This window comes from Macrobrachium nipponense, chromosome 1, assembly GCF_015104395.2.
Source record: "Macrobrachium nipponense isolate FS-2020 chromosome 1, ASM1510439v2, whole genome shotgun sequence".
Classification (NCBI taxonomy): domain Eukaryota; kingdom Metazoa; phylum Arthropoda; class Malacostraca; order Decapoda; family Palaemonidae; genus Macrobrachium; species Macrobrachium nipponense.
The window spans coordinates 127,447,370-127,471,647 of NC_087200.1; the positions used below are offsets into that span (position 1 = coordinate 127,447,370).

Below are 24,278 nucleotides of genomic sequence, written 5' to 3' on the forward strand. Positions count from 1 at the left end.
TGCCAAATGAAGGTAAATGATTGAATATTACTAGAATGTAAGAGTTTTAGCTTAAAATTGTGTTTTTTTACCATTTCGGTAGAGTCAAGGTTGACCGAAGGTTGAAATTTTGGCACTTATTATTTATATGAAAGTATTTCAAAACTGATAAAAGCTACAACCATGGGTTGTTTATTGTTATATTCTACATGAAATTGTGCACATTTCCATATATAAAACTTATGTAACGGCTAATATAAAACTGTGCAAACATTACGACAATCGGACGAAAGAATTTCAGATTTTTTTGTAAGAATTACTGAGCGGACGTAAGGAAAAGTTTTTTCATAAATTCACCATAAATCAAAATATTGTGTTAGAGACTTCCAATTTGTTGTAAAATGAAGGTAAATGATTGAATATTACTAGAATGTAAGAGTTTAGCTTACAATTGCATTTATCGACCATTTCGGTCGAGTCAAAGTTGACCGAAGGTTGAAATTTTGGCACTTATCGTTATTTATATGAAAATATTTCAAAACTGGATAAAAGCTACAACCGTATTTTACATGAAATTGCGCACATTTTCATACATAAAACTATTGTTTAACGGCTAATATAAAATGGTGCAAAAATTGTCAAAGTGACAAAATAATATCCGAGATGTGTCGCTGATGCTTTTTAGTGCGAGAAGAAAGAAATTCCCGCCTGCGTGCCTGGGTAACAATTGTAAACTAACAATTGTAAACAAAACAACAGCTGGTGGCGAGTCTACTCAATTGGCAGCGCGCGAGTTTTAAAATTGTTCTCTGTGGTCCGGGTGAATCTCGGGACTTTACAGTAACAACCTTTCATAACCTGAAATATTTTCGTATGCAGAGGCAAAAAAATCTTCATATTTGCTTTCGTAACTTGCAGTTTTCCACTGTATATGGATGTGGCTGTGTCTCCTGCTTGTGTTCTGGTGGAGGATGATCATCGCCTGTTAACCTCTCGGACGTCTTCAGTCATCCATTCTTTGTCTCCTCAACCCATACAAGTTTGGCTGAAAGATAACAAGGCTCGGTTAAGAAATCAAAAGGTAATGAACCCCAGGTTAGAAGTCCAGCTACTCAGAGGCCTCCAGGATGTTCTCTATCCCCTCGATTCAGTTGTTGTTCACCTACGACGACTAGGGATACCTCGCCTGATACTTCTTGCGGGTCGTGGGTGTGATGTTGAAGACAGACGTTTCTCTACTCTCAGATGTGCTTGTAGGACTACGTGGTACTGATAGTGACCATGCTTTTCCGGTTCTCAAGAGCCTGAGATGTTCCTTGACTCATTCTCCTGAGTATGTGGACATGATTCATAGAGAGGGAGAGGGACCATGCTTATACTTCTCTTTATCCTGAAAAGGATAATGTACATGACTTCTCGGACAGAGACTGATGCACATCCATATTCCTACGTTTGTGGATGTGATTCTTTGGTGGCAAGGGATGACGTACTTTTATTGAGTAAGAAGTCTTCCATTGCCAAAAGAGGTAAAAAGGACCCACTCTTCCTTCTACTTCAGGACTTCAGCCTTCTTTACAGGATACAGGGATTGGGAGAGTCGAGAGTTTCTTCCTTCCTACATGAGAATAATCTCTCTAAGAGGACTGAGACTCAGTTTACAATGACCCCTACAGGTATAGAGGCCTTATTAGGACCGAAGAAGGATGTGAGGACATCTTATTAGATTCCTTGTTTCTTGCATATTAATTCAATCTTGCAGCATGTGACCTTTTACCTTAAAAAAATCTTCCCAATAAAGGGGGTTATCTTATATGCCGAGTATAATTAGCAAACCTTAAATCCTGCTGAGAATTTCAGTGACATGTTAACTCCTGAAGTGTCGATAGGGGTGTCAATAGTTAACTAATGTCACAACTATGGACGCTGAACACAACCGTGGATAATTACCATAATTAGACGTCAGGATGAGCAAGCTCTCTATTACAGGCTCCACAATCTCTATCCGTAATTCTAAAAACTGAAAAGCCCTATACGTAAACCTAAATATTTTCTTGAGAAAATTATCATTTGCAAATTCAAACGTATTACAGAATATAAACATTGTCATTGTATGCCATTTGCATTGTTTACATTATCAAAATCTCAGCAGATTGAGTACTGTCAATATCTTCATTGTCATTAGCAGGTGGATGAAATGTAATTCGGAGATACTTGTTCTTGTAAATTAACAAAGTTGGCTTAAAAATGTGCACAATACTTGATTGTATAAGCATTACCTAAGTGCGATTTCACCAGTTCTGGACATCACTTTTGCCTGCTCCGTTATTCATTTTATTCAACTCCAGCTATAACCTTTAGCTTCAGTTTACTTTCTTCAGATGTCCATTGCATGAACAATGAGTGAAGATATATTTTTTTACTTTTGGAAGCCACTATAGAGAATTGGCAGGGTTTAACCAGGATGAATAAAGTACTCTTAATCCTGGGTTTAACAACGTGACAACTTCAACGTAACTCTTAATAAACACTCAACAGTTACAGCAAATGACGTCGGCAACCAGCTGCCTCTCGATTCTGTTGTTTTTGTTGGTACAGGTTTACAATGGCTTCATCTTTTATTCTAAATTTCATTTCTGAGAGAGAGAGAGAGAGAGAGAGAGAGAGAGGAGAGGAGAGAGAGAGCGAGAGAGAGAGAGAGAGATTTACATTCTTAAATTACCAGCTGATTTAGTTTTACTGATATCATCACCGTCTTTAGTTGCCGAATGGAACTTACTTCAGTGATACGTTTCTTTCGTGAATTATCAAAGCTGGGTTAAAAAAATTGCAGCTATTACTTTATTTATGAACATAGTGAATTAAATAAAGTATGTGATTTTGCCTCCAAAACATGACGTCAGCAATCAGCTGTCTCTGTATCTACTCATGTTACCTGTGTTATTACCAAATTATTCTGGCTTTGTTTAAATTCTTAAAATAATCACCTGATTTAGTTTTACTGATATTATACCAAATTTAGTAGCTGAATTGAACTTAAATTCAAAGATATATTTCTTTTGTAAATTATCAAAGCAGGGTTAAAAACTGCAGCTACTTTATTTATAAATATTAGTAAATTTAATGAAGTAGGTATGCTTTTTTGCCAGTTGCTGATGTACTTTCGCTTCCAAAACATTTTTGCAGTCTGATCATTAATCGTAGTTCCCAGTTGTGCTTGACTAATGTGCCTTGTTGTTTACTAAACGCCAATATTTCCTTGGTAGTACTTTATAATCAGACTAAAGTGTTTTGTGATATTGATAGTTCCCTAGTTATCTTTAACCCTTAAACGCCGAAGCGGTAAAAATCAAAAACTCCCCCGAATTCCGGAGCCGGTTTTGAGTGAGAGCAGAAGCGGAAAAAATAATTTTTTCAAAAAATCACAGCGCGCTTAGTTTTGAAGATTAAGAGTTCATTTTTGGCTCCTTTTTTTGTCATTGCCTGAAATTTAGTATGCAATCATCAGAAATTAAAAATAATATAATAAAATTATCATATGTAAATAATGCGATATATGGTAGCGAAAAAAAAAATTCATACATAATTGTATTAAAATCACGCTGTGCAAAAAACGGTAAAAGCTAAAACGAGCTTTGCTTTTTTTTTTTTGTTTTTTTTCGTTGTATTGTACACTAAATTGCAATCATTTTGATATATAATACATTGTAAAACAATAAAAGCAACACCGGAAAAATATAATCACAAAATTAGTACGAATTCGTAAGGCGCAGACGTAAAAAAATTGTTTTTTTTTTAAAAATTTCACCATAAATCTAAAATATTGTTCTAGAGACTTCCAATTTGTTTCAAAATGAATACAAATGATTGCATATTACGATAATGTAAGAGTTTTAGCTTACAATTGAGTTTTTTCGACCATTTCGGTAGAGTCAAAGTTGACCGAACGTGGTTTTTTTTTCTATTTACTGATTTATATGCAAATATTTCGAAAATGAGAAAAGCTACAACCTTCAAATATTGTTCCTTTTATTTTACACAAAATTGCGCACATTTTCATATATAAAACTCTATGAAATGCATAATATGAAACGGAGCAAATTTTCCGAGAATTCGATATACGCAATTCGGAGATTTATGGCGGAGAATCCGCGCGCGGAAAGGAAGGAAAGTTTTTTTCATAAATTCACCATAAATCGAAATATTGTGGTAGAGACTTCAGATTTGTTGCAAAATGAAGGTAAATGATTGAATATTACTAAAATATAAGAGTTTTAGCTTACAATTGCGTTTTTTTTGACCATTTCGGTAGAGTCAAAGTTGACCGAACGTGGGTTTTTTTTATTTACGTTGATTTACTATCGATTTTACTATGCAGATATTTCGAAAATGAGAAAAGCTACAACCTTCAATTATTTTTCGTTGTATTCTACATGAAATTGCACACTTTTCATATATAAAACTTTATGTAACGGCTAATTTAAAATGGTGCAAACATTACCACAATCGCACTTATGATTTTTTTCGGAAGAGTTACCGCACGGATGTAAGGAAAATGTTATTTTTTTCATAAATTCACCATAAATAGAAATATTGTGCTAGAGACTTCCAATTTGTTACAAAATGAAGGTAAATGATTGAATATTACTAAAATATAAGAGTTTTTAGCTTACATTGCGGTTTTTCGACCATTTCGTAGAGTCAAAATTGACCGAAGGTTGAAAATTTGTCACTTATCATTTTTTATATGAAAATATTTCAAAACTGATAAAAGCTACAACCATGGGTTGTTTTTAGTTGTATTGTGCATGAAATTGCGCACATTTCTATTTGTAAAACTTTATGTAACGGCTAATTTTAAAATGGTGCAAACATTACCACAATCGCATGTATGATTTTTGTTTCGGAAGAGTTACCGCGCGGACGTAAGGAAAAAAGTTTTTTCATAAATTCACCATAAATCGAAATATTGTGCTAGAGACTTCCAATTTGTTGCAAAATTAAGGTAAATAGTTGAATATTACTACAATATAAGCGTTTTAGCTTACAATTGCGTTTTTCGACCATTTCAGTAGAGTCAAAGTTGACCGAAAGGTTGAAATTTTGGCACTTATCGTTATTTATATGGAAATATTTTCAAAACTGATAAAAGTTACAATCATGAGTATTTTTTTGTTGTATTCTAAATAAATTGCGCACATTTTCATATATAATACTTCATGTAACGATAATTTAAAACGGTGCAAAATTATGTCAAAGTGACGAAATAATTTTTGAGATTTGTCATGATACTTTTTAGTGTGATAAGAAAGAAATTCGCGCTTGCGTGCCTGCGTAACGATTGTAAACAAAACAACACCTTGATCCGTGAACTCCCAGCATCCCCTAAGGCGCGTGATACAAAAGTTTTAGGCTGGTAGGACTATAAGTATTTTTCCGCGAATTTTTAAAAAAACTTTTTTGAGCCGACATATGGTACGTCCATTCGGAAATCGGGGGAGATTTTGACCCGACGTTTAATACGTCCATTCGGCGTTCCAATTTTAAAGGAATACATTCATGGGGATCTACTTGCAACAGGTATTACTCTGCTAATAGTGACATCACAGCTGTTGAACATTTGTTGTGATGTTAACCACATACTTTTCATAAGGGAATACAGAAGTGTTTGTTCGTGATGGTTGGTTTGATAATTCTAATAAATATTGTTTTTATTTGTGTACCAACTAATGTACATCAGCTGATTGAGTTGTAATTTAATAAATTGGTGGTCGTCAGATACAGTGCTAATAAATTGGCGGTCACCTGATACGGTAAACATACCTCTAAACCTACAATTTTACATGAAAAATGGGTGGTCGTCTTATACGCAGAGTTGCCTTATACAGTAATGGGTAGATATGGTCCATAGAGAAATCCACAAATACACAAGTCCGCGAATCTCGAGAACGCGATTATGGGGGAGGGTCCACTGTACCAGGGCAAATGGACCATCTAGTATACAGTTGAGCCCCAGACTTCAACGATAATCAGTTCCAAAATAGTCGTCAAAATTAGATTTATTCGAGATCAGAATCAATATTTTCCATAAAAAATAACTGAAAATGGGTTAATTCGTTCTTAACCACCTAGTACTACCCTAACCTTGCCTTGTTATACAAAACAGTACACATAAATTACAATTAAAGAAGTTCAAGAGTTAAATGAATATCATATTAGACGTATATTTGTCATTTTAAAATTAATATAGTATATAAAAAAAATGGCCCATGTCCAATGCAGCCGTATTACCAACGGGTGACAGGGCGCAATACGCAGCTACTGCTATACAGAATGCAAAATAACGGGTAGGCATAAAATTTTTAACATAATAAAACATTGGAAAACAAGCCTATTACAGTATACCCAGTAAAAATAAAATATTGAAATTAAGTCGAATTATGTTTTATCATAACTTACAAAAATTTGCCTACATAATGACGGCAGCTTGTGGCATGAGGGGATGTAAACAAACCTGTGTATGTGTGCATGTATATAATATGAAGAAAGTTTTAGTATCTAACATTTAGCTATTGGAAGATATTTTAAAATAATTTTTCTGTACGTAGAAAAATCACTTTAAAATATCTTCCAATAGCTAAATGTTAGATACTAAAAGTTTCTTCATATAATATCCTTGTAAATTAGGGATGCATCTTCTACAGCGGCAAATTAACAGGAAGCTTAATAAAGCATAAAGATTGCGTTCGTTACCAAACCGTGCCTTTCACTTGCGAAAAAATTCAAAGTCTCATGAAGAACAATCTGTGTCATAAAAACCCATAATTATATAATGATATAGGCGGCCCGTGGTTAACGGCACAATCGCTCGGCGGCGAATTGATTTTATGGCTGTCGTCAAAAATATTCATGAAAAAATAAGACATTTCAAGGTATTTTTACGGCACAGTTTTCGGTCAACAGCGCTGCTATGTCTAACGAGTACATACATTTGTAGAAATACCGTTCAGACCATAAAGGTTATGCAAATGATATTTAAAAATTTTTATTGAGAGTTATTACATAGGTATTAGGGTAAAATTTATGCCTCTGACACTGTTCTATGCCAAAAATATAGTTAAATGAGTGCAAATTTAGCTATGGATGTGTCTATTTATAAATGTTCATGCTTTTATGTTTAAAATGTGCATGGAAATGTATTATATATAGGGTGTTTTTATTTTTGCACAGAAATATGAAACAAAGGCAGCTTTTGAAACTGCCCTTCACGTTATCAAATACGATGTTTTTTCATATTCGTTCTTGTAAGCCGCCGCCTGCCGCGCTCTTCCGAAAATATAGTTTAAAAAAGTGCAAATTTAGTGATTGATGTGTCAATTTTATAAATGTTTGTGCTTTTATGTTTAAAATGTGTATGATAGTGTATTATGTACAAGGTATTTTTATTTTTGCGCAGAAATATGATACTAAGTCAGCTTTTGAAACTGCCCTTCATGTTATCAAATACGATGTATTTTTCATGTTTGTTCTTGTTATCCGCCGCCTGCCGCTCTTCTGAAAATATCGAATTATAAAGTGTGCAAATTTAGCGATCTATGTGTCGATTTTATAAATGTTCGTGCTTTTATGTTTAAAATGTGTATGAAAATATGTTACTTATAGGGTATAGTATTTATTTTTGTACATAAATATGATACAAATTGAGGCAGTTTTAGTAACTACCTCCACATTGTCAGAGGATGATTTTTCATGTTCGTTCTTGTCTGCCACTATTCTGGAAAATGCAAGGTGTTATTTGATTAATTTGGGAGCTAATTATAACTCATTTTGTTAACCCTCTTACGCCAATTGGATGTATTAAACGTTGAGATAAATTGTCTCCCGGGTGCCGATTGGACGTATTAAACGTCGACATAAAAAAGTTTTTTTAAAAATTCGCGGAAAAATACTTATAGGCCTACCAGCCGAAAACTTTTGAATCACGCGCCTTGGGGGATGATGGGAGCTCACGGATCAAGGCGTTGTTTTGTTTACAATCGTTACGCAGGCGCGCAAATGTGAATTTCTTTCTTATCACACTAAAAAGTATCAGTGACACATCTCTGAAATTATTTCGACACTTTGACATAATTTTTGCACCATTTTAAATTAGCCGTTACATGGAGTAATATATATGAAAATGTGAGCAATTTCATGTAGAATAAAAAAAAAATACTCATGATTGTAGCTTTTATCAGTTTTGAAATATTTTCATATAAATAATGATAAGTGCCAAAATTTCAACCTTTGGTCAACTTTGACTCTACCGAAATGGTTGAAAAACACAATTATAAGCTAAAACTCTTATATTCTAGTAATATTCAATCATTTACCTTCATTTTGCAACAAATTGGACGTCTCTAGCACAATATTTTGATTTATGGTGAATTTTTGAAAAAACATTTATATTTACGTCCGCTCGTTACGAATTCATGCATCTTTTTGTGATAATATTTTATCTGTGTTGCTTTGATCATTTTACAAGGTGTTATATACCAAATGATTGCAATTTAGTGTACAATACAACGAAAAAGAAATCCACCCGTTAGCTTTAATCGTTTTGCTCACAGCACGATTTGAATACAATTTTATATGAAATTTTGTTGTCGCTCTATCATATATCACATTATTTATATATGATAATGATATTTATTTTTTCATTTCTGATGGTTGTATACTAAACTTCAGGTTTATATATGATAATGATATTTATTTTTTCATTTCTGATGGTTGTATACTAAACTTCAGGCAATGACAAAAAAAGGAGCCAAAACTGAACTCTTAATCTTGAAAACTAAGCGTGCTGTGATTTTTGGTAAAAAATTATTTTTTCCGCTTCGGCGCTCACTCCGAGACCGCCTCGGCATACTGGAGACGATTTTTATTATACCCCTTCGGCGTAAGCGGGTTAATGAAACTTCAGCTTTTTGTTATAAGTTTTCATGCATTAATGTTTAAAATGTGCATGAAAAATGGGTTACAGGGTATTTATTTTATTTTTGTACATAAATATAATACAGTGGCAGTACGCATGTCCATATGAAGTCTTTTTAACAGCCCTTCACACGATGAAGACAATATATAGGTTGTTTTTAGTCGCGCCCGAATAATAAAATTTAAATTTAATATATTGAATCACGTTTTATAACAAATTATATTTATAATTGTTGCTTAAATTTATTTTAAAAGACAAAACTCGTGTATACATTCGATTTTGCAACACTGCAATTTATTTGTTTTTCCATGGGATAGAAGTACATAATATAACTGAGCAACTCGTTCGATTTTTGGGTTTGTTACTCATGCAGAAAATTGAGGTATGACAATACGAGCTCGAGTTGCCGCTGCTACGTAGATGGCATAGTGACGAGAATTAAGATGAGCACAGAAGAAAAAGTAAATATGCATCTTTTCCATAAATCCTTTAAAAAGTTATACATTACTTCACTGTATCCAATAATATTGTATGTATTCTCATATTATTGTATTATAAAATACTACGGCAAATCTAAAGCAGTATCCTGCGGAGCGACCAATGTTTTGGTATGAAATCAGCTGATGGCAAATATGAGTTTGTTCCGCCATATTTAACGCAATTCTGCACGAATTTTCTTGCTTCTAGTTAGCATAAATGAATATCTAGATACTTGACCTTTATAAGACAAGGTTATTTTTCCTTATACGACGTGTTTTTAGGTGAGAATATGAATTGAATGTCTTGTTGTGATTGCAAACTAATTTTTTTTTGTTAACAGATCACGTTGGCGGCATGTTTATTGCGTAAAAATATTACATGATACTGTTCACAATTTTCCTTTATATCATCGTAATACGAACTTTACATTGTTTATCTTATATCGGCGTGAAACCAGTAAAATGTGTTCTTTCAAGCACAGTAGTTTTGATTAAAATGATTTTATCTCAATTTTATGTATGGTTGTGTATGATGGCATACGTTTACTGGAGTTTTATCCTTGTTGTTGATGCACGATAATAGTCATTAGCAGCTTGAACAGTTTTCTCGGCTTCAGTTATAACTAGGTTTACATTTAACAGTATATTTCCCAATTGTTCTTTGATCTATTACATTTAAGACATCTCGGTTATATTCTACATAACGTCATTAATAACAACTACGGTAATAGTGTACTATAGTACGATGATTGAAATACAAGCCAAAAAGATGTTATGCAATTCGGCTGTACTTGGAAATAAAAATTCGTTTCTCATTCGGTTGTTCATGGCTGTACACGTTTACGCAACGAGTATAACGTTGAAACCATACTTTCATAATTCTCTTTTGCAGTTTTTGAACTTATGTAACTAGAAGATGGGATAAAATTAGGCTATTGCAATTTGGTCTCTCATAAAATCGGATTATCGTAAGACGAATTAGTGTAACTTGAACACTACAGCTACCTGTACACGGTATAAAACCTTATTTTATCTTTACATACTCAGACACCCAAAGGATTAAAGCTAGGCTTTTTCCACTTTACAGTATTTATAATACGTACTATAATGTACTGTACAGTATTACTGTACAGTAAATTCTATAGTACTATACTACATAAATATAATTTTACTTCATTGCGCCATCGACTGGTTTAAAATCACTTAGCGGTGCGCGGCCAGGAACGGAACCCATGCCGCTAACCGAGGGTCGCCTGTAACTGTAAAATATACAAGATTTTCTAACACCGTTTGATGTTGAAAGCCTTTGTATATTTTCGAACCTTCAGTATTAATTGTGGATTTTTGTAATACATCGCTCTCACTACCAAACCTCAAAATGTTGTTTGAAAGCCTTTTGTATATTTTTCATACTTTACTATTAATTGTCAGTTTTTATGACATACATTTTTCTCACTATCCAACCTCAAACAAATATTGCATTTACTGCGAAACTTATATGTGTGTGTGCTTAGTTTTTAACTAGGACTAAAAAAAATAAAGGGTTGATGCTTACACCAAGGAAATCCCGCAAAAGCGAAAACTGTCACCATAACTGTGCGCATACCAAAACAATAGCATCGGAGTGATAAAGTTTTAAACAAATCATAGCAACACCGCCACCAATGTTACCAGATGTAGTAGCATCATTAGGTGCTCTTAGTATAGTATTTTGATCTAAATTTTGTTGCATAGCGTAATATTGCTCATAACTACCCACTTAGCATATTTTTGTGAAGTTTGGCATAAATGTACGTAGAATAATTAAAAATAACAAACATATCTGACTTATTTTGCTAAAATAACGTACGTAATATTTAATAAGTTAGGTTTGTCAATCTCTCACATAAGAAAATATAAACACAGGTTTTGATGTGTCCCTCATACATGCTGCCCAAGCATCACAAATGTCTGTGTTTTAAGACATAAGTGCAAAACAAAATCCCAACAATATTTTTGGAGAATGAACAACAAGACTTAGATAGTGAATGGCGTCCATTAATTAATTACAAATGACGATATTGACAGTTTTCTTTATGAAAACATCAACACGGAGTCATTCTTTATGAAAACATTGACACGAAGTCATTCTGGGTTGAAGGTTACAAGTAATAGATATCCCATTTTTTCAAACTTGGCTCGACCCTTGCTAACCATACCATACGCAGACTATGAGTGCATTTCTCTATGGTGAAAAAAGTCAAATGTTTCACTAACAAATTAACTAATATGCAGTGAATGTATCAAGAAAGGTGACTGCACCAAATTTAATCCTTCCAAGGACATGCTAAGGTCCATAAAGATATTTCCTGTAAATAGGATTATATCAACTTTCATATTTAATGGCAAATTGTATTTATATGTTATACAGTCATACCCCTGCATACCAAAGTGTCTGCGTGCAAAAAATTCAGGTTACAAAGGCAAAGACGAAGATTTTTTTTGCTTCTGTGTACGAAAACAATTCAGGTTGCAAAAGGGTGTATGCGCTGTAAAGTCTGAGATTTGCCCGGGCTGCTGAGAACAATTTTAAAACTTGCTTTCCGCCAACTCAGTAGACTCGCTACCATCCTCCTGCTCTCCGATTGGTTCCTGATGCTAGTCACCGGCGTAAAATCCTGCTCTCCTATTGGTCAGCATCTGTCCCATCATGCCTCTATGTAAAGGCGTTCCTTGAAAATTTTTTGCGGCAGCGATATCGTAAACACCTGGAATTGATTTGTTCACATAAATTGAGTTTGTTAACGTAAATTCATGTTGGTAATTTCACTTTTGTTGTTCTGTAAGTTACTTTATCATGTTGTGTGTGAACTTAATTACTGACGCTATTAGCCATGGGTCCCAAGAATGTTGCTGAAGCTCACGGAAAGAAGAAGATGCTTTCTATGGAGACGAAGATGGGGATGGAGACAAGATGGAGATAACCAAGAAGTGTTAATGTTTTATGGCATTTGTTAATGTGTATCGTGAAGTTAAGTATTCATGTTTTCTGCCATTTGTCCTCTTCCTCTGTCGCCACTTTCGGACATCGCCTCACTTGAAAGGTAAGGTTCCACATTTTACCACATACGTACGTATATCTATGAACAGTATTTCTTGTACCCTGTACACTAACCCTTAAACGCTGACTGGACGTATTATACGTCGACTAAAATTGTCTGTCGGGTGCTTAATTGATGTACGATACGTCGACTACAAAAAGTTTTTTTAAATATTCGCAGAAAAATTGTTATAGGCCTAGTTTGGGAAAAATTTTAAATCACGCGCCTTGAGGGATGCTGGGAGTTCACGGATCAAGCTGTTGTGTTGTTTACAAGCTTTACCCAGATGCGCATGCGTGAATTTCTTTCTTCTTGCACTAAAAAGCATCGGAGACACATCTCGGAAATTCTTTTGTCACTTTGTCGTAATTTTTGCACTGTCTTATATTAGCTGTTACATAGTTTTATATATGAAAATGTGCACAATTTCATGTAGAATACAACAAAAACAACCCATAGTTGTAGCTTTTATCAGTTTTCAAATATTTTTATATAAATCACGACCAGTGCCAAAATTTCAACCTTCGGTCAAATTTTACTCTACTGAAATGTTTGAAAAATGCAATTGTAAGCTAGAACTCTTACAGTCTAGTAATATTCATTAAATCATTTACCTTCATTTTCTAAGAAATTGGAAGTCTCTACCACAATATTTTGATTTATGGTAAATTTTTGAAAAAAAACTTTACGTCTTCGCTGTAACTGCCGAAAATCTCAAAAATTCTTTTGTCAGTTTGTCGTAATTTTTGCACCATTTTATATTAGCCGTTACATAAAGTTTTATATATGAAAATGTGTGCAATTTCATGTAAAATACAACAAAAAATAACTCTTGGTTGTTGCTTTTATCAATTTTGAAATATTTTCATATAAATCATGATGTGCCAAATTTCAACCTTTGGTCAACTTTGACGCAACCAAAATGGTTGAAAAACGCAATATAAGCTAAAACTATGACATTCTAGTAATATTCAATCATTTACCTTCATTTTGCAACAAATTGGAAACCTCTAGCACAATATTTTGATTTATGGTGAATTTTTGAAAAATTTGAAAAACACCTATTCCTTACGTCCACGCGCGGTAACTGCCGAAAATCTCATAATGTTTGCACTGTTTTATATTAGCCGTTACATAAAGTTTTATACATGAAAATGTGCACAATTTCTTGTAGAATACAATAAAAAATAACTCATGGTTGTAGGTTTTATCAGTTTTGACATTTTTTCATATGTCACGATAACTTGACCAAAATGGTAGAAAACTACAATTGGTAAGCTAAAACACGTACAGTCTAGTAATAGTCAATCAATTACCTTCATTTTGCAACAAACGGAAAGTCTCTAGCAGAATATTTTGATTTATGGTGAATTTTTGAAAAAAAACTTTTTTTTTTTTTTTTTCTTCTTCGTCCACGCGTTACGAATTCGTGCATCATTTGTGATATTGTCACTGTGTTGCTTTGATAATTTTACAATTTGTTATTTTATTATTTTTTTTTTTTACGTCCCCGCGTTACGAATTCGTGCATCATTTTGTGATATTTTCACTGTGTTGCTTTGATCATTTTACAATTTGTTATATACCAAAATTATCGCAATTTAGTGTACAATATAACAACAAAAAATAACTCATTAGCTTTAACAGTTTTGCTCACAGCGTTATTTGTATACAATTATACATGAATTTTTTTTTTTTTGGTGCTGTCATATATTCCAATATTTATATATGATATTTTTTTTTCATTTCTGATGGTTGCATACTAAACTTCAAGCAATGACAAAAAAAAAAGGAGCCAAAAATGAACTCTTAATCTTCAAAACTAAGCGTGCTTTCATTTTTTGAAAAACTATTTTTCCACTTGAGCGCTGACTCCCGAACGCCGCTGGTATATGAGAGACACTTCGGTAAATAGCGGCTCAGCGTTTAAGGGCTGATACACTTTATTTACAGGTACAGTCATGGTTAGGTTAGGTATTGAATGGTCCAAATTGTTGTATTTCATTGTTTATTAGTCAATTTCGCTTTATTGTAAAATTTATAGTGGTGTTTTTGTAGGGCTTGGAACGAATTAGGCAATTTACATGTAAAGCGTAGTTCTAGATGCGAAAAAATCAGGTTACGAAGGCCACTTCGGAACGGATTAATTTCGTAACCTGAGGCACTACTGTATATTTATACTTACTTTGAAAATAAATTATTAATTTAACATAACATTAGCACAATTTTGTCATCCCACTAGCATAATTTTGATATATTTAGCTTAATTTCCTATGGATTTTATCATCAAATGAGAAATGAGATCTCTTAGCATAAAATTAACATAACTTTGTCATCCCACTAGCATAATTTTGATAGATTTAGCATTAAATGGAAGTGAGATCTAAGATAATATCCGCATAATTTTGATAGATTTACCATCATTTCATATAGAGTTTGGCATCAAATGGGAAGTGAGAACTAAGTTCGTATAATATTAGCAAAATTTTGTCATCCCACTAGCATAATTTTGAGATTTACAATATATATTGGGAAGTGAGATGTAAGTTAGCATAACATTAGCATATTTTTGATAGATTTGGCACATTTTCATGTAGAGTTTAGCAACAAATGGGAATTGAGATCTAAGTTATCATAAAATTAGCATAATTTCACATGCAGTTTAGCATCAGAGAGATCTGGTTACACAACACGCCACCAGTAACAGACTAGTTGCAGTTGACTGAAACAATTTTGTTTACAAACATCATATGGCCACTGGTCAAATTCCAGAATTTTGTTCAAACTGTATTGCAAAGTTTACTCAAAATTTGGTGTCGAAATCCAATATGTCAACTTTTAATACGGTTAGGGTCCAGGGTTCTACTGTACTGTGATTGATGTTGTGGACAGGGTTTCTCTTCACTTGGAACTTCTGTTCAGCAGATAGTGGACTTTCTGATCTTACTCAGAACAGAGAAGCATCTTTCTGTTTCTGCATTCAAGGGCTACAGAGCTGCCTCAGGATAAGTTCTTCATCTGAAACATGTGGACATAACTTCACCTTGGGAAATTTTTTTATTTTGTTTGAGCAGTTTTCCTTGAAGAGTTGGATAGTGCTATGGTCTAGATGATGATATAAAACTTACCAGGGGTAGGGGTCTGTAGCTTTTGAATTTGTCCCAGAATTCATGGCTAAGACTCAATATCCCTTGGTTCATAGTGACAGATTTGCCTTATTTTCCATTTCTTCCCTTAAGGAATTTGTTAACAATGCCCCTTAAGAGTTACTGCTTTGTCTTGTGAGAGCACTGCTTTGTCATGTAAAAATGACTTGTCACCCAAGGCCTAAGTGTCAACTTTGTTAGCTTGGGCCAAGCCAAGGAAGAAGTGTCCAAGAATACCTTTTCATTTTGGCTACATGCGCTGATTAGGCAAGCCTACTCCTCATCATCAAGCTCTGCCACCAGTAATGTGCATGTAAAAGCGCATGATATCAGAGGAGTAGTTTCCTCCCCGACATTTAAGAATAACTTGTCTGTTCATAGGATTTTGAAAGCTGGTTCCTGGCTTTGTCAGACCTCTTTCACTTACTTCTACCTAAACATTGTTGCCCACAGGTCCTTGGACACTTTTTTCCTTGAGTCTGGTGTTGGCTGCTTTGGACTGGTTGTTAGATATCCACATATCTAACATCTTAAAGGCTTAGGTCCACTTCAGAATCCTCATTCTTAAGAAGAATGATCAGGTGTGGCAAACCACCAGTTGGTTCAGTTTTCTCACTCTTCCCACCAAGTGTGATTCTATCCTAATGTTAAGACAAAAGGTTTGTTCTGCGTATTAACAAATGACAAATTTTTAATTAATTTGTATTTCATTGGTAACATACCTGAGGTCTTAACATTGACTGCCTACCTCTAACCATTTCTCTTACATCTAGCCACTTCTCTTGTCTCATCCTGGGTTGGAAGAGACTAAATAAGTCATGAGGTTCTAGGGTGGTCTCTGACCCGCGTCAATCTCGGCTACATATCAGATGCCACAGAGCCCTTGCATATACAGTTTTTTTTTTATTGGTTTTAACAGGTTTCTAGCTGGCGCCAGAAGAGTTATCCTAACATTAAGACCTCAGGTTTGTTGGCTATGAAGAATGTAAATTAGTTAAAAGTTTGTCATATTGTGTGGAGATTGTTAGATTATCAAACATTATTCCAGGAAAGGTTGGTGCACCATTCAAAACTTGTATACAACAAGATAGTTAGTACTGAAGAAGGCTACTAAATAGATAGGTACTAGAGAAGACTACTAAATTATTAACAATCCAGACTCGGGTTAAATATGAGTACTAATTGATGTAGCGTATCCGTTTTATTTCTAAAGATTTTCTTGTCTTTCCATTATAAATCTAATCTGATAGTGACTTTACACATTATTACCTTAAATATACTCCGAAGAAAAAGACTGGTTGTCAGATGATGGAATTCAGAGATTAACAAGCAGAGCATCTGATTTTCTGTATGGAATATACACTGACATGCTCTTATTTACCCTGCTTAGATATATATGTAAGATCGGCTTTAATGCATTAGGTTTCTGGGTAAAGAAACTCTAACAAGCTTCTCTTCATTATTTTTCAAACCAGAAAGGGCTAGTAGTCTTGATCATTTCAAACAACAAAAATTGACTTTGGCCATTTGTGTTTGGGATGCCCTTGAATTAGTAATATGAAACAATCTGACCATATCAAATAACAATAGATTTTGTGTTTTGTGGTGAAATGTGCCTGATTTGTTGATATGTAGCATTTGGATCATACTCGACAGCAACTGATTTAGGTGCTTGTGACTGGAATGTGCCTGACTTTGTAGTAATTAGCACTTGGATCACATCTGATAACAGTTGATTTTGGTGCTTTGTGATGAGAATATGACTTGGATTATATCAGCAACAGTTTATGTATATAATGATTTATGTGCCTGATTTGATTATAAATGTCACTTGAATCATTGAGATTGAATTTGGTGTTGTTTGATTTGACTGTCCCTGATTAAATAGTACATTCAACTCTTGGATATTTTCTGTCATAAGACACAGAACAGAATTTGTCAGTTGCTGATTTTTTGTGTGACAAAGCTCTGCAGTGTAGCAATGCTGACTTTTATCTTGGTAGGGCATAACTACAAACCTTTTTCCATGTAAAGTACACAACTACAGCTACACAGTACTGTAATGTAATGTACAATAATCATTTCAATCTTTGTACCATAATGTAATTTATTGGTATGTTTTAAACATTTCTGTAATGTATATTATGTACAGGTAGGCATTGATTTACAACAGGGTTAGGTTCTTGCAGCATGTTGGAAGTCAAATTTGATGTAAATAGGTTTGCAATTCAAATAACTCTTAACTGATGCTACCTGAGTGATGAGAGTGTTCTCCCGAGATTGCGTGTTTCTGAGAACTCGGTGGTCAACTGTCATACTGCATGTACTCTTATGCATCACCCCATGCAGCCCCGCTGCCAGACATACGGTTGTAAGTATGAGGAGTCATATGTCGAGCTGGTTGTAAGTCAGATGGTACTTGTAAAAGTAGATTATATGTAATTATCTAATGGTGCTGTAAGACAAAATTACTTTGTCCTGTTTGGTGTTAAGTCAGATGGTACTTGTAAAAGTAGATTGTATGTAATTATTTAATGGTGCTGTAAAAGACGAAATTCCTTTGTCCCTTTGCACATGGGTGGGTTCAGCCAATGAAGGAAAGGGCAAATTGAGATTTGTCCTATGTCACACACAATAAAGGTGTCCGTCTGAAAGAGAGGTGTTGAATTAACCCTTTAACGCCGATTGGACGTATTAAACGTCAACGAAAATTGTCTGTCGGGTGCCAAACCGACGTATGGTACGTCGACAATAAAAAGTTTTTTGAAAATTCGCGGGAAAATAGTTATAGGCCTACTAGGCGAAAACTTTTGAATCACGCGCCTTGGGGGATGCTGGGAGCTCACGGATCAAGCTGTTGTTTTGTTTACAATCGTTACCCAAGCACGCAAGCGCGAATTTCTTTCTTCTCGCACTAAAAAGCATCAGCGACACATCAGAAATGATTTAGTCACTGACATAATTTTTGCACCATTTTATATTAGCCGTTACATAGAGTATTATATATGAAAATGTGCACAATTTTATGTAGAATACAACAAAAAACAACTCATGGTTGTAGCTTTTATCAGTTTTGGAATATTTTCGTATAAATAACGATAAGTGCCAAAATTTCAACCTTCAGTCAACTTTGACTCTACCGAAATGGTCGAAAAACGCAATTGTAAGCTAAAACTCTTATATTCTAGTAATATTCAATTAATTACCTTCATTTTGCAACAAATTGGAAGTCTCTAGCACAATATTTCGATTTATGTCGAGTTTATGAAAAAAAAAAAAAGAAAAAAAAAAAAACTTTCCTTAGGTCCGCGCGGTAACTTCAGAAAAAATCATACATTTTTTTGTCCGATGGTCGTAATGTTTGTATCATTTTAAATTAGTCGTTACATAAAGTTTTATATATGAAAATGTGTGCAATTTCATGTAGAATACAACGAAAAACAACCCATATAAATAACGAGAAGTACCAAAATTTGAACCTTCGGTCAACTTTGACTCTACCGAAATGGTCGAAAACCACAATTGTAAGCTAAAATTACATTCTAGTAATACTCAATCATTTACCTTCATTTTGCAACAAATTGGAAGTCTCTAGCACAATATTTTGATTTATGGTGAATTTTAGAAAAAAAACTATTTCCTACGTTGGCACGGTAACTCTTCCGAAAAAAATCAGAAATTTTTTCGTCAGATTGTCGTAATGTTTGCACCGTTTTACATTAGCCATTACATAAAGTTTTATATATGAAAATGTGCGCAATTTCATGTAGAATACAACAAAAAACAACCAATGGTTGTAGCATTTACCAGTTTTGAAATATCTTCACATAAATAACGATAAGTGCAAAAATTTCAACCTTTGGTCAACTTTAACTCTACCGAAATGGTAATAAAAAGCAATTGTAAGCTAAAACTGTTACATTCCAGTTATATTCAATCATATACCTTTATTTTGCAACAAATTGGAAGTGTCTAGCACAGTATTTCGGTTTATGGTGAATTTATGAAATAAACTTTTTCCTTACGTCCGTGCAGTAACTCTTCTGAAAAAATCATAAATTTTTTTGTCTGATTATCGTAATGTTTGCACCATTTTGAAATAGCCGTTACACAAAGTTTTATATATGTAAATGTGCGCAATTTTATGTAGAATACAACTAAAAACAACCCATAGTTGTAGCTTTTATCAGTTTTGAAATATTTTCATATAACGATAAATAGAAAAAATTCGACCTTCGGTCAACTTTAACTTGACCGAAATGGTCAAAAACTGCAATTGTAAGCTACAACACTTACAGTCTAGTAATATTCAATCAATTACCTTCATTTTGCAAGAAACGGGAAGTCTCTAGCACAATATTTTGATTTATGGTGAATTTTTGAAAAGATTTTTTTTTATGTCTGCACGTTACGAATTCATCCATCATATTGTTATAATATTTTCTCTGTGTTGCTTTGATCGGTTTACAATTTGTTATATACCAAAATCATCGCAATTTAGTGTACAATACAACAAAAAAATAATTAACTCATTATCTTAACCGTTTTGCTCACAGCGCGATTTGTATACAATTATATATGAAAATTTATTTTCTTGCTGTCATATATTCCAATATTTATATATGATAATGATATTGTTTTTAATTTCTGATGGTTGCATACTAAAACTCAGGCAATGACAAAAAAAGGAGCCAAAAATGAACTCTTAATTTTGAAAATTGAGCATGCTGGGATTTTTTGAAAAAAAAAAACTTGTTCCACTTCGGCGCTCACTCACGAACGCGGCCGGCATACAGGAGACACTTTCGGACATACTGGCTCGGCGTTTAAGGGTTAACTAAAGGAATAGCATGCATCAAGGCTGTAACGATATATCATCTATCTATCTTAACTCACCGCAGTATCATGCCTGAATGCTTAAGGGGGCCGGCCGGCTAATGCCATTTTTTAAGGACAGGACTTTGATATTCATACCACTTGATAAGGGGACTTGGGACATCTCCAAACCACATATGATTTTCGCTCTGACCTTCGGTTTTGTGACGCCAGGGCGATTTATCCCGAAAATTACCATTTTTCAAATTCTATCTCCTCCCTTGATATTTCATATTAAGACCTAGGATTACTACCATATATAGACCTGATGTAGACCTCTAATCGAATGAGTTTTTTTTCTAAAAGTTATTTTTTTTATAGATATGAATTTTTCAATATGGTAAAAAAGTAAACCCTATAAATCAGGAGAAAAAAATTATAAAAAAAAAAAAAAAAAAAAAAAAAAAAAAAAAAAAAAAAAAATTGGAATAAAAGGGCTTGATTTGATTGTTCTGTATGTCTTTCTGAGTTATATACCAAATTCCAGTGTTATAGCTTTAAAACTTAGTGAGAAGATAGATTTTGAAGGTCAATAAGTATAGTTTTGAAATACGGGCGTTCAAAGTTTTCCTTCGTATTTCTATAAAGACTGTTAATAAATAATGATTATTATGAATGCATATTTCTTTTTTATGTATTAATAAACAAAAACTATTTTATCATAATTTAATCATAAATGATGATCCCTTTGCTCATATATTGTAGCCTGGGGCACTGCGTCAGGCAAGACGGGCCACTCCTTCCTATGCAACTCTCTCTCTCTCTCTCTCCTTCACTAACTCAGCTTATTACAGCGAATTTTCTTCTTCTGTATGTTAGCGAGATGTTTTCCTTGTATTTTCCTCTGGCATGATGAAATTCTTGCCGAAACAAAGACACAAACGTAAATGCAAGAGAATGTCAGTGGTGAAACTCGAAGGTGTACTCTCTTTTTACAAAGACAATTTAATAAATCATGATTTTTTATGATTTTCATATTCCTTTTTAGGTATTAAAAAACCAAAACTATGTTATTTATCATAAATGAAGATCTCTTTGCTCAAAGATCACAGCCTTGGGCACAGTGTGATGTGTGCTGTCAGGCAAGACGTGGGCGTTACTACGCAACCCTCCCCTCTCTCTTTGCCAACTACGCTAATATCGCGTAGTATATGTATTATGATACTCTGTAATAATATTTGAGTGATTTTTCTTTGTATGTTAGCGAGATGTTTTCCTTGTCTTTTCCTCATTGGCATGATGAAATTCTTGCCGAAACATAGATAAACATACGTAAAGCAATCGAATGTCAGAGGTGAAACTCGAACGTGTAGACTACTTGAGGTTAGTGCTCACACTGAATCATGGTTGAACTCGGTAGCTGACTGAAGTCTCCCTTCTGCGGCTCATGGAATCTCTACAGGTGCCATTTTCTCACAATTTCTTTTTACTACGAAAGTAAGAAGAATTTTGATGAAATATTTCGTATACGTATTCTCAATTGCCATATGAAGCTCCATGAATTTTTTCATGACTGCATTTTTTGCCCTATACCCCATATTTAAGGGTTCCGGCCGGCCCCCTTAAAGATTGCTCTAACCAATCAAGCTGGCACGGGCGTGCTCCAGGGTTGACAGGTAAATTCTGGCGAGCTTACCCGTGAATGTTGTCCACATGGTGAGGCATGGAGAGGTGGGCGTGCCCAACGATGCCAATAGTGTTTTCAGTGTGGTATGATAAACATGGTGCCTACCGCAAAGAAAAAGATATTGTGTAGCATGATAATTGCTTTGTGTGTGATGAAAAAGAAGAAAAAGAAGAGAATATGGTGCAAAGAATGGCTCTGTAAAAGAAATGTATATGGATAATGTATGTCTGCCAGGGTCGAAGCTCAAGCCATCCGGCACCACCATGGTGATTTTGCTACAAGACCTATCGGGCAATTTGACGGTTTGCCAGTCAAGTGTGCCTGTTAGAGGGGAGGTCCGCCGATCAGCCCCAGTTGTGTGGCTTTAGGCTTACTGTAGGAGTCCAAAGAAACAATCCAATAGGGTTATCCTTAACTGATAAGTGGCTTTAGCCCAACCCAAGGTGGTGGCTCTGTGTAGGGTTTTGGGAAATATATGTCTGCCCTCAGTAATAGCCAAACCTGGAGTCAGAATGAACCAAACAGTGAGGCCAGACCGCTTAGGGCCCAGTATGGCCACTATCAAAGGTAAGCTCCTTCCAATCCTTTCATCGCCTCTATCTTTCTCAGCTAACTAAAATGAAAGCATTTCGGCAGCAGACGGGAAGGATATAGAGGATACAATGAGAGGATTATGCTATGTTGGCAGCCATCTCATGCTTGTCCCTTAAAACCCCTTATAGAAATTTTCCTTGTTATGACCTTTCATATTAGGATTGGATATCAGGAGAAAACTGTGCTGTATGTACTTTAGCCACACTTTATTTCATGGTCTGTGTAACTTTTTTTTCATATTCTCTATTGTAACTCATTTCATAGTCTTTATTATTATAGTACTAATAAAATTTCTAGACGGATTAATTATTATAGACTTGAAGATTCCACTGAAAATTTGAGTGTCCCCGAGGCCCCGTGGTGTGTGTGTGTGTGTACTTTTTTTTTGTAAATTGATGTCAGAAGGTTTTTATCAGGTAAATTTAATTTTATTGATTTTCTTTACAGGCAACATGCTGTGGTGATAAGGTGCATTGTTGCCCACATGGCTATTGGTGCACAGATGAGGGATGTGACAGAATGCCAGAAGCGAAAGAACATTATGCACCATTCTTGCTGAAGCTTTTTAATACTAAGAAAACAGAAGTGTAGCATGATGCTGTAATTCACTCCTAATTTTTTGTTTTTGTTTTGTTACTGAAAATATTAATTTTAATTTTATCAGTTCTCATTCAAGATTTTTTTTAATAACAATTGTGATTTTTTTTTCTAAATGGAAGGTGGGTGCCATTATCCATCAAGATATATTTTCCCTTTATATAGTGAAATGTTTTTGTCAAAAGAATTTGGAGAAAAAAATTTAACCTTTAATTAATTTTTTAAGAACAGCCCATCTGTTGTATTTTATGAGAAATTTCAGTCTTAAGGAAAGTGATTAGTGGAGGTAGTATCTCTCAGTAAAATGTATAATTTTTCTATCTACCTAAATTTGTAAAATAATTTTTTTTTATCCCTAATAGCATGTTAATTTATCCTAGTACCTTTGGATTTCTGGAATTTACTCAAAACTTGTGATACCTCAATCCTTTGTGTTCACAAAATTGCAATTACAAATTTAGCATTAGGTATAAAAAGTTTCTATTAGCAGGTATCAAGGTTATACTACATAAAATAAAAAACTTTATGTATATTATGAATTTTTAACAAATTGTATAGAATTCTCATTTATTCATACATTAAACTAGTATCCCATATATGAGCTGAGATCAGATAAATAATTTGTAAGTTGGGAAGTAGTATTTTGTATATGAGTAAACTTTTTGAACAAAAGTAAAAGTTTAGTTTGTCTCATTCCCAGGTGTGTGTAACATATGTTTGCTCTTGTATATGCATGAAAATGATTTAGCTGTCTGTCTTATGACAAAAAGTCCCAATCAGTAATTTTTGCCTACAAGTATACAAACCATTGCTTTTCATATTAAGAATGTGTCCATGAGCGCAAGCCAGAACAGAGGTAACCGGGGGAATAAGAAGGTGAGTGGAGTAATACCTGTCATTCTTCTGCCCCACTCACTTACTGATAGTAGC

General features: G+C 34.2%; 1 protein-coding gene across 4 annotated transcripts in view; it reads left to right on the forward strand.

Annotated features, from left to right (window-relative positions):
* The window catches only part of LOC135219616 (progranulin-like), a 298,310-nt gene extending 274,284 nt beyond the window's left edge, over positions 1 to 24,026 (forward strand). For all 4 annotated transcript variants that reach the window (XM_064256525.1, XM_064256524.1, XM_064256523.1 and 1 more), the window contains one exon: positions 23,199 to 24,026. In XM_064256525.1, coding sequence (XP_064112595.1) covers positions 23,199 to 23,342 — 144 coding nt within the window. In that variant the 3' untranslated portion in view covers positions 23,343 to 24,026. The remainder of the gene's footprint in view (positions 1 to 23,198) is intronic.
* Positions 24,027 to 24,278: the final 252 nt, after the last annotated feature.